The sequence below is a fragment of the Lepus europaeus genome, chromosome 5, assembly GCF_033115175.1.
Source record: "Lepus europaeus isolate LE1 chromosome 5, mLepTim1.pri, whole genome shotgun sequence".
NCBI classification, from domain to species: Eukaryota; Metazoa; Chordata; class Mammalia; order Lagomorpha; family Leporidae; genus Lepus; species Lepus europaeus.
Genome location: NC_084831.1, coordinates 117,055,406 through 117,067,764, shown reverse-complemented (window position 1 = coordinate 117,067,764; position 12,359 = coordinate 117,055,406). Strand labels below are relative to the sequence as shown.

General features: G+C 43.8%; 1 protein-coding gene across 3 annotated transcripts in view; it reads left to right on the top strand.

Annotated features, from left to right (window-relative positions):
* Positions 1 to 1,130: 1,130 nt before the first annotated feature.
* The window catches only part of ARNT (aryl hydrocarbon receptor nuclear translocator), a 74,045-nt gene continuing 62,816 nt past the window's right edge, over positions 1,131 to 12,359 (top strand). Inside the window, exon 1 of one of the 3 annotated variants that reach the window (XM_062192196.1) lies at positions 1,131 to 1,245. In XM_062192196.1, the coding sequence (XP_062048180.1) occupies positions 1,221 to 1,245 (25 nt within the window). In that variant the 5' untranslated portion in view covers positions 1,131 to 1,220. The remainder of the gene's footprint in view (positions 1,246 to 12,359) is intronic. The other 2 variants (XM_062192195.1, XM_062192197.1) reach the window with 2 other exon arrangements.

Here is a 12,359-nt window from a genome sequence, read left to right as displayed (position 1 = left end):
GGCTGAGCCAGGTGGAAGCCAGTGTCCAAGAGCACTATTCTGGTCTCCCACATGGGTGGCAGGGACCCAAGCACTTGGTCCATCATCTGCTGCTTCCCCAGGCACATTAGCAAGAAGTTGGATCACAAGCATGGAGGAGCAGAGACTCTAACCATCACTCTGACAAAGGGTGCAGGTGTCCCAAGCCACAGCTTAACGTGCCTTGCCACAACAACCTCTGCACTTTAAATCAAAGTATCTTTCTTGTCCATTGCCTGCAGTTTTGGCTATTGGTATCTTTTATCAGCCTGTAAACACTGAGATCTTTTTAGATCACCACTTTAATAATAAGCATTCAAAAATTAGTTATTGGGCGAGTGGGGCCGGTGGTTAGGTGGTTAGTCTAACTATTACAAAGATACTTAGCCTCCCATCCCACATCAGAGGGCTTGGGTTGCACTGCTGGCCGGATTCCAGCTTCCTGCCAATGCAGACCCCGGGGAGGCAGCAGTGATGGCTCAAGCAGTTGGGTTCCTGCCACCCACGTGGGAGCCCCCGTTTGCGTTACTGGCTTCTGCCACACCTGTCTCAGACATTGTGGGCAACAAGACAGTGAACCAGCAGGTGCGATCTGTCTAATTAAAAAAAAAAATTACCTATTGAACTGTTTTCGGCAGGGACAAATGTCTTTAAAAGAGGGAGAAAAAACACCAAAAAGGACTACAAATCACATGAGAAGTTAAAAGTATTAGAATCCCTAAGGACGATTCACAAAAGTAGTCTGCAGGGGGACCTCACGGCTGAATCCACCACTAAGAGAAGCTTTTTAGTAAAATACACACTTTGTTTTTCACTGATGTCACTTGGTCACCGACTTCTGACGCAAGGAAGGCAGGATTACGGAGACAGCTGGACTTCTTCCTCGCTCTCTCTCCAGTGGACGGCCTAGCGCACTGACCAGCCCCGCCCCTGGTCGGCTTGGCGTTTCCATTGGCCCGTGCCCACAGAGGAGGCCGGACGAGGCCTGACCCGGCCCACCGAGGGGGCGTGGCCTAGCCACCGCCGGGGCTGGGGACGGCGGGGGTTGCCGCAGCCGCCATCTTGGATTCCGCGGTAGCGGTGGCGGCAGTAGGGCGCCGCTGCTGGGGAGTGGCTCGTCCCTCCCCGCCCCCCCGCGTTCGGTGGCGGCGGCTCCTCCCACTGGGGGGGGGGGTGGCGCGGCGGCGGTGGCATCTAGGGCCATGGCGGCGACTACTGCTAACCCTGGTAAGGAGACGGAGGACTGGGGCGCCTGTGAAGGGGGAGGGGCTGAAGGGGCTGACAAGTGAGGAGATCTAGGGCAGAGGGTCGGTAGCTGGGGCGGGAGTGGGCGGCCAGGGAGAGGTGGGGGAGGGGATGACCTGGGGGAGGGGCCCGGGAACCGGGGAGCCCCGAGCCGGAGGGAGGGAGCGGGCGGGTGGGAGTTGGGGGTTCCTTGCGGGAGCCGGGTTGGAGCTCGGCGGGCCCGCCTCCGCTCCGCCGGCGGCGTTGTGGTCTGTGATGTGGTCCTCTTTTAACCCGCTGGCCCCGCAGGCTGCTGGATGTCGAATAACTGGGCAGAGTGGCTCGGTGCACTTTAGAAGTAGTTCAGATTCATAAACACGGGCGTTCGTTGCTGTGGGAGGTTGTTTGCAAACATCGTAGCGTTTGGTTTTAAGTTTTAAAATCGTGTGACTGTACGCTCAGATTCTGTAGGCTGTATCTCCGGTCCCCCCCCCCCCCCTTCCCACTCGGGGGCTATACCTTGAAACTTGATGTGTTAAAAGGGCCTTAGTGTCTTGAGCTAATGACAGGGCAGAGTTTTGTAATGGTTGTGGGTCCGGAGAGATCTTTCGTCCAGAATCCCGGGTTTAAATCTCGTGAGGCCTAGGTCGAAGCAGTTACCATTCTTTCTGCGAAGTTTAGTTCCATGCCATTTCTCAGTGAACATTAAAAAGATTTAACGAGTCATGTCCAAGTGTTGGGGGTGGAGCTTGCTGTGCCGGGTCTGGAGATGGCAAATCTTTGATTCTTCGTACCAGTCCTTTTCGCTCTGTTATAGATACTTATCCTTAGGAAGCATTTCATTTTAGGGTGCCTAGTTTATCTTGCTGACCTTGGCCATTCCCTTGCAAAATAAAAGCTATCCTTTCCCAGAAATCCAAATCTTTGATAGCCTTAAAAAGGGCTGAAGATGTGTTTGTGTGTATCTCTGTGTGTAATTTCTTGAACTTTATTTTTTTTTTCATGTCTGGAAAGGTAATACTATTTTTGCAACACTCAAGTTTTGATATCATAGTTGAATCGCTGAAATTTACTGTCTTTCCATGTTTCTGGGAGCAGAGCTATTTTAAGAAATGATTTGGCACATGCCAATATCATTAGAAAACTTGTAAATTATTTTTAAAAGGAAAAGGATATGAAATTAATGACTAAAATTCCTTGGAGGAAGTCCTGAGTGATGAGCTGAAACTATAAAATTGGAAAAATGCTGTTATGGCAAACCTGACCTTGTAGTAAGATAATCTATCTGTGAACTAGGGAGTAAATAAACAAGATTTTAAACTGATCACACATTGCAAAATACTTATATAACCCTAGTCCAGTTGTAAAGCATTTCTCTTATTAAGAAGTGGTCTGGGTAAACAAGTTTTAGGGCATATGTCAGAAGCTTTTTCCCAGCTGTGGGTGGGGTTGTTTTGTTTTAAACAACAGCCATCTGAATGAAAATCTCTTGACCATATTTTCATTTGCTGATCAATATCAGCTTACATGTCTTAAAAGAAAACATGTTTTTGGGACCGGCGCTGTGGCACAGCCTGCGGCGCCAGTTCTAGTCCCAGCTGCTCCTCTTCCAATCTGGCTCTCTGCTATGGCCTGGGAAAGCAGTGGAAGATGGCCCAAGTCCTTGGGCCCCTGCACCCATGCGGGAGACCTGGAAGACACTCCTGGTTCCTGGCTTCGGATCCGCCCAGCTCTGGCCATTGCGGCCATCTGGGGAGTGAGACAGTGTATGGAAGACCTCTCTTTCTGTCTCTACCTCTCTCTTTCAAATAAATAAAATAAATGTTAAAAAAAAAAAAAACAAAAACAAAAACATGTTTTTGGTGCAGAATCCTTGTTAATCCCAGCTCCCCTGAAAGACACTTTTTTGTTTGTTTGTTTTTTAAGATTTAGTTACTTATTTGAAAGACAGAGTTAGGATAGAGTTAGAGAGAGAGGTCTTCCATCTGCTGATTCACTCCCTGTGTGGGCACAGTGGTCAGAGCTGAGCTGATCTGGAGCCAGGAGTTTCTTCTGGGTTTTCCACGTGAATGTTGAGGTCCAGGGACTTGGGCCATTTTCTGCTGCTTTCCCAGGTGCAATAGCAGAGAGCTAGATCATAAGTGGAGCAGCCGGGACTCAAACCAGCACCCATGTGGGATGCCAACGCTGCAGGTGGAGGCTTAACCTTCTATGCCACAGTGCTGGCCCCTCCATCAACTTTTTGAAATACTCTTGTAACTGTGTTGTAGGTTTTTGAGTAGCCTATCGCATTTTGGGAAACGAGATCCATGAATAGAGGGACATTGGGTGGAAATGTACTGTGCCCAGTGAAAAGAAAGTAAATGGTTTTCAGGTCAGAATTCTTCACTGCCTCAGCACACCTTTACTTAGAATCATCTTAGGGACTGTGGACATGATACCTATTTAAATTTTTTTCTAGTTTGTATTTTTGCTGGATTACTGGTTAAGTTTCCCTACAATTCTTGATTTATCTTTACATTATGTCTACAAAAGATTTTTTTTAAATAATTCACTCTTCTAAGGTTCAATTTAGTTAATCCTTAGACTTAATAACAGTGCTTGGTCATGTTAATTGTATTTGGAATATGATTTAAAGATTGCTGGTCATTTTTCAGTGTCTTTAGGGATCCTGGTTCTTCTATATATATATATATATTTTTTTTTTGTAAGATTTATTTATTTACTTGAAAGAGTTACACAGAGAGAGAAGGAGAGGCAGAGAGAGAGAGGTCTTCCATCCACTGGTTCACTCCCCAGTTGGCTGCAACGGCTGGAGCTGCACTGATCCGGAGCCAGGAGCCAGGAGCCAGGAGCTTCTTCTGGGTCTCCCATGCGGGTACAGGGGCCCAAGGACTTGGACCATCTTCCACTGCTTTCCCAGGCCATCAGAAGAGGAGCAGCCAGGACTAGAACTGGCGTCCACATGGGATGCTGGTGCTTCATGCCAGGGCATTAACCTGCTGCGCCACAGCGCCGGCCCCTCTTCTGTATTTTTCATTCTGGCTTGACATGGTACTGGATCAGAGGAAGAGTAAGATCTGATATCCTGTCTCTAAGAGTTGTATTGAAGTAATACTTTCTAATGTGATGATGACTTTTTTCTGCATGAATTGATAATTTGTCATGTTCTATCAATTTTAACTAGTTCTGCTTACCAATGGCAGGTAGAAGTGGGTGGATAGGTGGCTCAGGAAATCTTGGGCTATATTTTTCTTACCTATGGATTACTAAAGCTTGAGAAACATTGTTTAAATGGGATGTGCAGTTTGTAATGCACTGGCTAAAAGACTACTTGGGAAGAGATTAGGTTTGCTTTGGTTTACAAGTCAATGTGCAAACCAAAGATGTGAATAAGTGAGTGTAGATTTTTCCTTCAAGTTTCTCATTAGTCCAGAACTCTTTTTGTGCTATTATGTACATTTTTTTTGTGGATGGAGAATGAAATAGAAGGTAAAGTAGGGAGCATTGGGTTTGTAAGGCTGACAGGAAATTTTTTTATGTATAGTTTTTACCTATATAAATTATGGTTTTAAAATCGTGAATTAGGGGCCATTGTTGTGGTGTAGTGGGTTAAGCTGCCGCCTGTGATGCTGACATCCCATATGGGTGCCAGTTCCAGTCCCGGCTGCTTAACTTCCAATCCAGCTCCCTGCTAATGTGCGTTTGAAAGCAGCAGAGAGTGGCCCTAGTGTTTGGACCCCTGCACCCATGTGGGAGCTTCAGAGGAAGCTCCTGGTTCTTGACTTCAGCCTGGCATAGCTCCAGCTGTTGCGGCCTTTTGAGGAGTGAACTAGTGGGCAGAAGATCTCTCTCTCTCATCCTCTCTCTCTAACTCTGCCTTTCAAATAAAATAAAATTAATCTTTTAAAATCATCAATTAACAAAATTCATGTTACCTTTAATTGCCTTTGTGAGATATAGAAAAGTAGAAATTTAAGCATTGTAAAATTAAGATGTCAAGACTATAGTTTACTGCAAAGACCTCTTCAAAAATTACTAGATAGGGTACAGTGTTGTGGGGCAGTGGGTTAAGCTGCTGCTTCTGATCCAAGTTCTTGCTATTGCACCCAGATGTGCAGTGGATGATGGCTCAAGTGCTTGGGTCCCCACTGCCATATGGGACATCAGGATGGAGTTCTTGGCTCCTGGCTTTGATCTGGCCCAGACTTGACTGTTAAGGCCATTTGGGGAGTGGACCAGCAGGTGGAAGATCATCTCACCTAGCCCCTTTCCTTCTGATGCTGTGCCTTTCAAATAAAGAAATAAATTTTAGAAAGAAGTATTAAATATATTTTATTCAGCAGTTGAAATACAATTAACATGTCGAAAGGAACCTCTATTTGCATACTTCTTTTGCAGTAGATCTGTGGCACCAACCTGAATTTTCTGTTTTCTTCAAAATTAAGAAGTAGATATTTCTGCATTCTTGAAACTGGGAGATGGATCAAACTAGCCGGCAACCATATGGGATGCTGGCCCTGCAGGGGTGGCTTACCCTGCTATGCCCTGATTCCAGTCCCTGGATGCCTTCCTCTACCCCCCAAGGCTTTAACAATAGGGATTTCCACAGTGCTAGGGGATGATTAATCTCCAAAACTAAATTGTAATATTTCAAGAAACTAAATATCTTTTTCTTGGTTTTACTTAGGCCATGGCATTTTGAGTGTTTAATTCCAAAACTAGTAAAATTTGAATCCTTGATGTGGAAACTCTTTGGAGACATCTTTGTTTTTTTTTTTCCCCCAGACTAGTTACAAGCTTTATTTTAAGTGTTAATTCCCTAGTGGTACAGTTACATAAGGGGTATTTCTGTGGTTGTGTAGCTGATTTCATTTACTTGTAACAATAAAATAACTTTAGTTTTAAGGCCCTTCTGAAATTCAGGACCTGAGCTCAGTGAGATCTGGGCTTACCACCCACTTCAGTGACAGGCCCTACTTGTAGGTCCATCTGTTTTTAAGAATGCTACCCAATATACCCTGGTGACTTAATAAGTAAGTAGATATCAATGAATGTTCAAATGGGAAACAAGGCATTCAGTCTCATTTTACACATGAGGAAACCCCAAAAAAGGAAGGGACATATTTATTAAACTTTTGTTAAGCTCCTGTTACATGCTAGACTATATTGTTGGCTAGTCTCTAAGTTATACTAAAACAGTTTCCCAGTTTCCCACCTTTCAGATAAATTCTCTCAATTTATGTCTTTTATCATTTCCTCTTATATTTTCCCTCTACATTTTCACAGTGGTTGAATAGACAAGAGTAAGATTATGGCTTCAGCAGTATAGTAAGTGTAAGTTCCATGCAAATAAGATTTTTCTTCTTTTTCTTTTTTCTCCAGAAACCTTTTATTTAAGGAATACAAACTTCACACATTTCATAATTACAACTTTAGGAGCATGATGATACTTCCCACCATACCCACCCTCCTACCCCCACTCCCACTCCCTTCCTCCCCCCTCTCTTGTTCCCGTTCTTATTTTTTACTGAGATCTATTTTCAATTACTTTATACACATATGATTAATTCTATATTAAGTAAAGAAGAGTTAAACAAATAGTATGAAAGAAAAAAAAAAAACTGTTCCTCAACAGTCAAGACAGGTGCTGTTCAAAGACATTGCTTCTCAAAATGTCAATTTCACTTCTGTAGATGGCCTTTTAGGTGTTCTAATAGTTTTCATAGATCAGGGAGAACATATGGTATTTGTCCTGTTGAGACTGGCTTATTTCACTAAGTATGATGTTTTTCAGTTTCATCCAGTTGCAAATGACTGGAATTTTTTTTTTTTTTTTTTTTTTTTTTTTTTTACTGTTGTGTAGTATTCCATGGTGTACATATCCTGTAATTTCTTTATCCACTCTTCAGTTGATGGGCATTTGGGTTGATTCCATATCTTAACTATTGTGAATTGAGCTGCAATAAACATGGGGGTGCAGATAACTCTTTTATGTGCTGATTTCATTTCCCCTGGGTAAATTCCCAGGAGTGGGATGGATGGGTCGTATGGTAGGTCTATATTCAGATTTCTCAGGTGTCTCCATACTGATTTCTACAGTGGCTGTACCAGTTCACATTCCCACCAACAGTGGATTAGGGTACCAAAAAACACCACATCCTAGCCAGCATTTGTTGTCTGTTGATTGCTGTATGAAAGCCATTCTAATGGGGTTTGTGTATATGTGTGTGTGTGGTGAAACCTCATTGTGGTTTTGATTGCATTTCCTGAGGGCTGGTGATCCTGATTTTTTCATGTGTCTGTTGACCATTTGGGTTTCTTCTTTTGAAAAATGCCTGTTTAAGTCCTTTGCCCATTTCTTAACTGGGTTGTTTGTTCTGTTGTTGTTGAGTTTCTTGATCTCTTTATATATTCTGGTTATTAATCCATTACCAGTTGCATAGTTTGCAAGTAATTTCTCCCATTCTGTTGGTTGCCTTTTCATTTTGCTGAGTGTTTCTTTTGCAGTACAGAAGTTTCTCAATTTGATGTAATCCCATTTGTCAATTTTGGCTTTAATTGCCTGGGCCTCTGGGGTCTTCCAAGAACTCTTTGCCTATGCCAGTGTCTTGAAGGGTTTCTCCAATGTTCTTAATAATTTGATGTATCAGGTCTCTTCCTTTTTTAAAAAAAGATTTATTTATTTGAAAGAGAGATCGATCTTCCAGCTGTTGGTTCACTCCCTAAATACCGAAACAGCTGGAGCTGGGCCCATCTGAAACCAGGAGCCAGGAACTTTTTCTGGGTCTCCTATGTGGGTTCAGGGGCCCAAGTACCTGGGACATTTTCTGCTGCTTTCCCAGGTACATTAGCAGGGAGCTGGATGAAAAATGAAGCAGCTGGGATTCGAATTGGTGTTCATATAAGATGTTGGCACCACAGGTGGCGTCTTTACTCACTATGCCACAGTGTGGGGTGGGGGTGGGGGGTGGGCAGGATTTTGCTTTTCTTATTCACAGTACTCCCTGATTGCTTACTATAGTGCCTAGTATATAAGATTGTAGTTAAGTAAATTGTTGAGTAAATAAATGAATGTAAAACCTAGCATTGGAGATTCATTCCTTTATACACTTCTTTTTGTTTTTTAATTTATTTGAGAGGCAGAGTTACAGACAGAGAAGGAGAGACAGAGAGAAACGTGTCCGTCCACTGGTTCACTCCCCAAGTGTTTGCCGTGGCCGGAGCTGGGCTGATCTGAAGCCAGGAGCCAGGAGTTTCCTCTGGGTTTCCCACGTGGGTGCAGGGGCCTAACCACTTGGGTCATCCTCCACTGCTTTCCCAGGCCATAAGCAGAGAGCTGGATCAGAAGAGGAGCAGCCAAGACACAAATGGCACCCATATGGGATGCCAGCACCACAGGCAGAGGCTTAGCCTACTGTGCCACAGCAACAACCCCTCTTTATGCACTGTTAACTTGAAAATACTTTGAAAGGATAACACTGTCAGTGATGGCATGAATTAAATTAGTGTAGCTATAATAATAAACAGCACCAGCATCCCATATGGGCACCGATTCAAAAGTCCCAGTTCCCATCCAGCTCCCTGTTGATGGTCTGGGAAAGGCAGCAGAGGATGGCCCAAGTCCTTGGGCCCCTGCCAGCCATGTGGGAGACCTGGAAGAGGCTCTTGGCTCCTGGCTTCAGCCTGATCCAGCCCTGGTTTTTGCAGCCATTTGAGGAGTGAACCAGCAAATAGAAGATCTCTCTGCCTCTTTCTCCTCTCTCTCTCTAACTCTGCCTTTCAAATAAATAAATAAACCTTAAAAAAAAAAAACCCTGTATCTGTATTTGCCTAATCTTTAATATGTTATATGAATACTCACCAATGTTTTCTTTATCCTTCATGTCTGGTGCCCTTCTTAACTTTTCTATATCTTTCATGTCTATCAGGTTTTCCATTTCCCCAGGCTGAGCAACTAGAAGTACATTATTTGGATATTTTAGATTTTTTTTTTACTTTCACTGTGTTTATCTCAGTGGTTATCACATCATCTTAGTTCCTTTAAATTAAAAAGTAAGTATGTGTTAGTTTAAAATTATTTAAATCAAACTTATACTTTTAGAACAGTATTTTTTCCATACAATTTGTTGAACTCTTAGTATAGAGTTAATCTTCCACATATAAAGTTAATTCAAAATAGAGTTTGTAAAAAATAACACTGGGAATAGAAGAGGGAGGAGGAAGAGGGGTGGGAGGGTGGATACCGTGGGAGGAATCATTATATTCCTAAAGTTGTATTTATGAAATGAATGAAGTTTGTATTCTTTAAATAAAAGGTTTCTTTGGGGGAGGGAGAACCGTTTCCCCATCCAGGGTCATCAGCAAGATGGACATTACCTGGCCACTATGAAGGGAGTGGGAGAGCTGAATTACATCAACGGGGAACCTGAACACAGGACCCTGCCCCACTCTCTGTCTGAAATCTGGAAGATTGCCAAAGAGCCTTCCAGCGACAGTGAAGGAGAGCAGAGCTGGTGTGGGGGGTAGCAAGGCAAAGGAAGATTAAGGCACTGCTTGTGTCATTGGCTTCCCTTACCTGAGCGCCAGTTCAGCTCATAGCTGGTCCACTTCCAGCTCAGCTCCCTGTTAACACACCTGGGAAGGCAGCAGATGACAGCCCAAGTGCTTGGGCCCCTGCCACCCACACGGGAGACCCAGATGGAGTTCAGGGCTCCTGGCTTCAGCCTGGCCCAGCCCTGATAATTGCAGCCATCTGGAGAGTGAACCAGCAGATGGAAGATTTCTCTCCATCTCTCTGTCACCCTGCCTTTCAAATAAATAAAACTTTCTTAAAGAAATTATACCTTTACTTGTTCAGACTTTGTTTTATAAGGTTTATTAAGAAAAATAGTAGTGCTCTACTACTATCATTTTCTTTCCCCAGTGCTAATTCTTTTAACAGAACTTTATGTTTTTGTTTAAATAAAATGTCTCAGAAAGTGGGGCTGATTCTATGGCACATTAGGTTAATCTTTCACCTGCAGTATCAGCATCCCATATAGGCACTGGTTCTAGTCCTGGCTGCTCCTCTTCTGATCCAGCTCTCTGCTATGGCCTGGGAGGGCAGTAGAAGATGGCCCAAGCACTTGGTCCCCTGCACCCATGTTGGGAACCCAGAGGAAGCTCCTGTTCTGGTTTTGAATCAGCCCAGCTCCAGTTGTGGCCATATGGGGAGTGAGTCAGCGGGTAGAAGACCTTTCTCTCTGTCTCTCCCTCTCACTGTCTATAACTTTACCTCTCAAATAAATAAATAAAAATCTTTTTAAGAAAATGCCCTGGAAGTGAAAGATACAAGTTTCCACATCGAAGGGGCCAGACCAGTGGATGAAAGCACCTACAACAAGGCACGTTAGACTGAAGTCTCAGCACTAGCTACAAAGAGGATGGCCTGTAAGCTTCAGAGAGAGAAGTACTGGTCACATTAAAGAATATTATGAATCAACTTGGTTTTGTTACTCACTCTACAAAGTAGAAGACAATAGAGTAATTCCCTCAAAATTCTGAGAGAAAATAAAATAATTTCTAATTTAGAATTCCACACCCAGGCAAACTACCAGTGAAGTGGAAGGAAGATATTTTATACATCCAGAGTGCCCCTACTACCTTTCCTAGGAAACTGCTAGAAGATGTGCTCCACTAGCAGGAGAAAGTAAGTTAAATGGAGGTATAGAATACAGGAAAGATGCTGAACATCACAAGAGACCAGTGAAGTATCCAGTAGGCACACATTAGCATTAGGTTCCCTGTTTTCAGTGTGGTGCCATCACTTTCACCTTTATCTGGTGCTCTCCCGATCAGAGGACCTTCAATTTAATACTCTGCAGAGAATAAATCTATTGACTTGATAGGACGTGCCCTGGCTGGAAGGAATGGAGGAGGGGATCTGGGAAACTACCTCCTTCTTAGCACATGTTGAACTAATTCTTGATATTTTAACTTTCATTCTCCTTATCCTGCATACCCAGAGGTAGCTGGGACCACCAGCTCCTGAGACTTTGGGGGATTCCATAGTTGTCAATTGGGTTGCTCTTTTTTCCCTTGTCAGTTCAGGGTTAAGTGCTTGTGGATGTACTGAGGCAGTGGTCCATCTGATCTCTGGTTTCAAAAAACTTATTGCTTGTTTTATGTCATAATTTTTTCCTTCTTTGTTATGATTTTTTTGTGGGAGAGGGGAGACAAGAAGTAGATGCAGGGGCTGGCACTGCATAGTGGGTTAAGCTGCAACCTGCAGCACTGGCATCCCATATGGGCACCGGTTTGAGTCCCAACTGCTGCACTTCCAATCCAGCTCCCTGCTGATACTCCTGGGAAAGCAGTGAAGATGGCCCAAATGTTTAGGCCCGTGCACCCACATGGGAGACCCAGAAGAAGCTCCTAGTTCCTGGCTTCAGTCTGTCCCAGCCCTGGCCGTTGTGACCATTTAGGGAGTGAATCAGCAGATGGAAGACTTCTCTTTCTCTGCCTGTGCCTCTCCCTCTCTGTAACTCCACCCTTCAAATAGGTAGACAGATAGATAAGTAAAAAGGAAGTAGATGCATACATTTAATCAATCATCGTTACTCAGAAGTTATATAGTTTAAAATTTCCAAGATATCTTTATCTTTTTTTAAAAGATTTATTTATTTATTTATAAGTCAGATTTACACACACACACACACACAGAGAGAGAGAGAGAGAGAGAGAGGGCTTCCATCCACTGGTTCACTCCCCAATTGGCTGCAACGGCTGGAGCTGCGCCGATCCAAAGCCAGGAGCCAGGAGCTTCTTCTGTGTCTCCCACACGGCTGCAGGTGCTCAAGGACCTGGGCCATCTCCTACTGCTTTCCCAGACCACAGCAGAGAGCTGGATTGGAAGTGAAACAGCTGGGTCTCGAACCGGTGCCCATATGGGATGCTGGCACTTCAGGCCAGGGCATTAACCCACTGCGCCACAGCGCTGGTCCCTGTCTTTATCTTTTCACCCTGCCATCCTTATTTAGGCTTTTATCTCCTAATTTTTGATTAGTCTGATTCATATCCCTACTTCTATGACTTTGAACTTTAAGTCAGATTAATATTAATTTATGTTTTAAAAC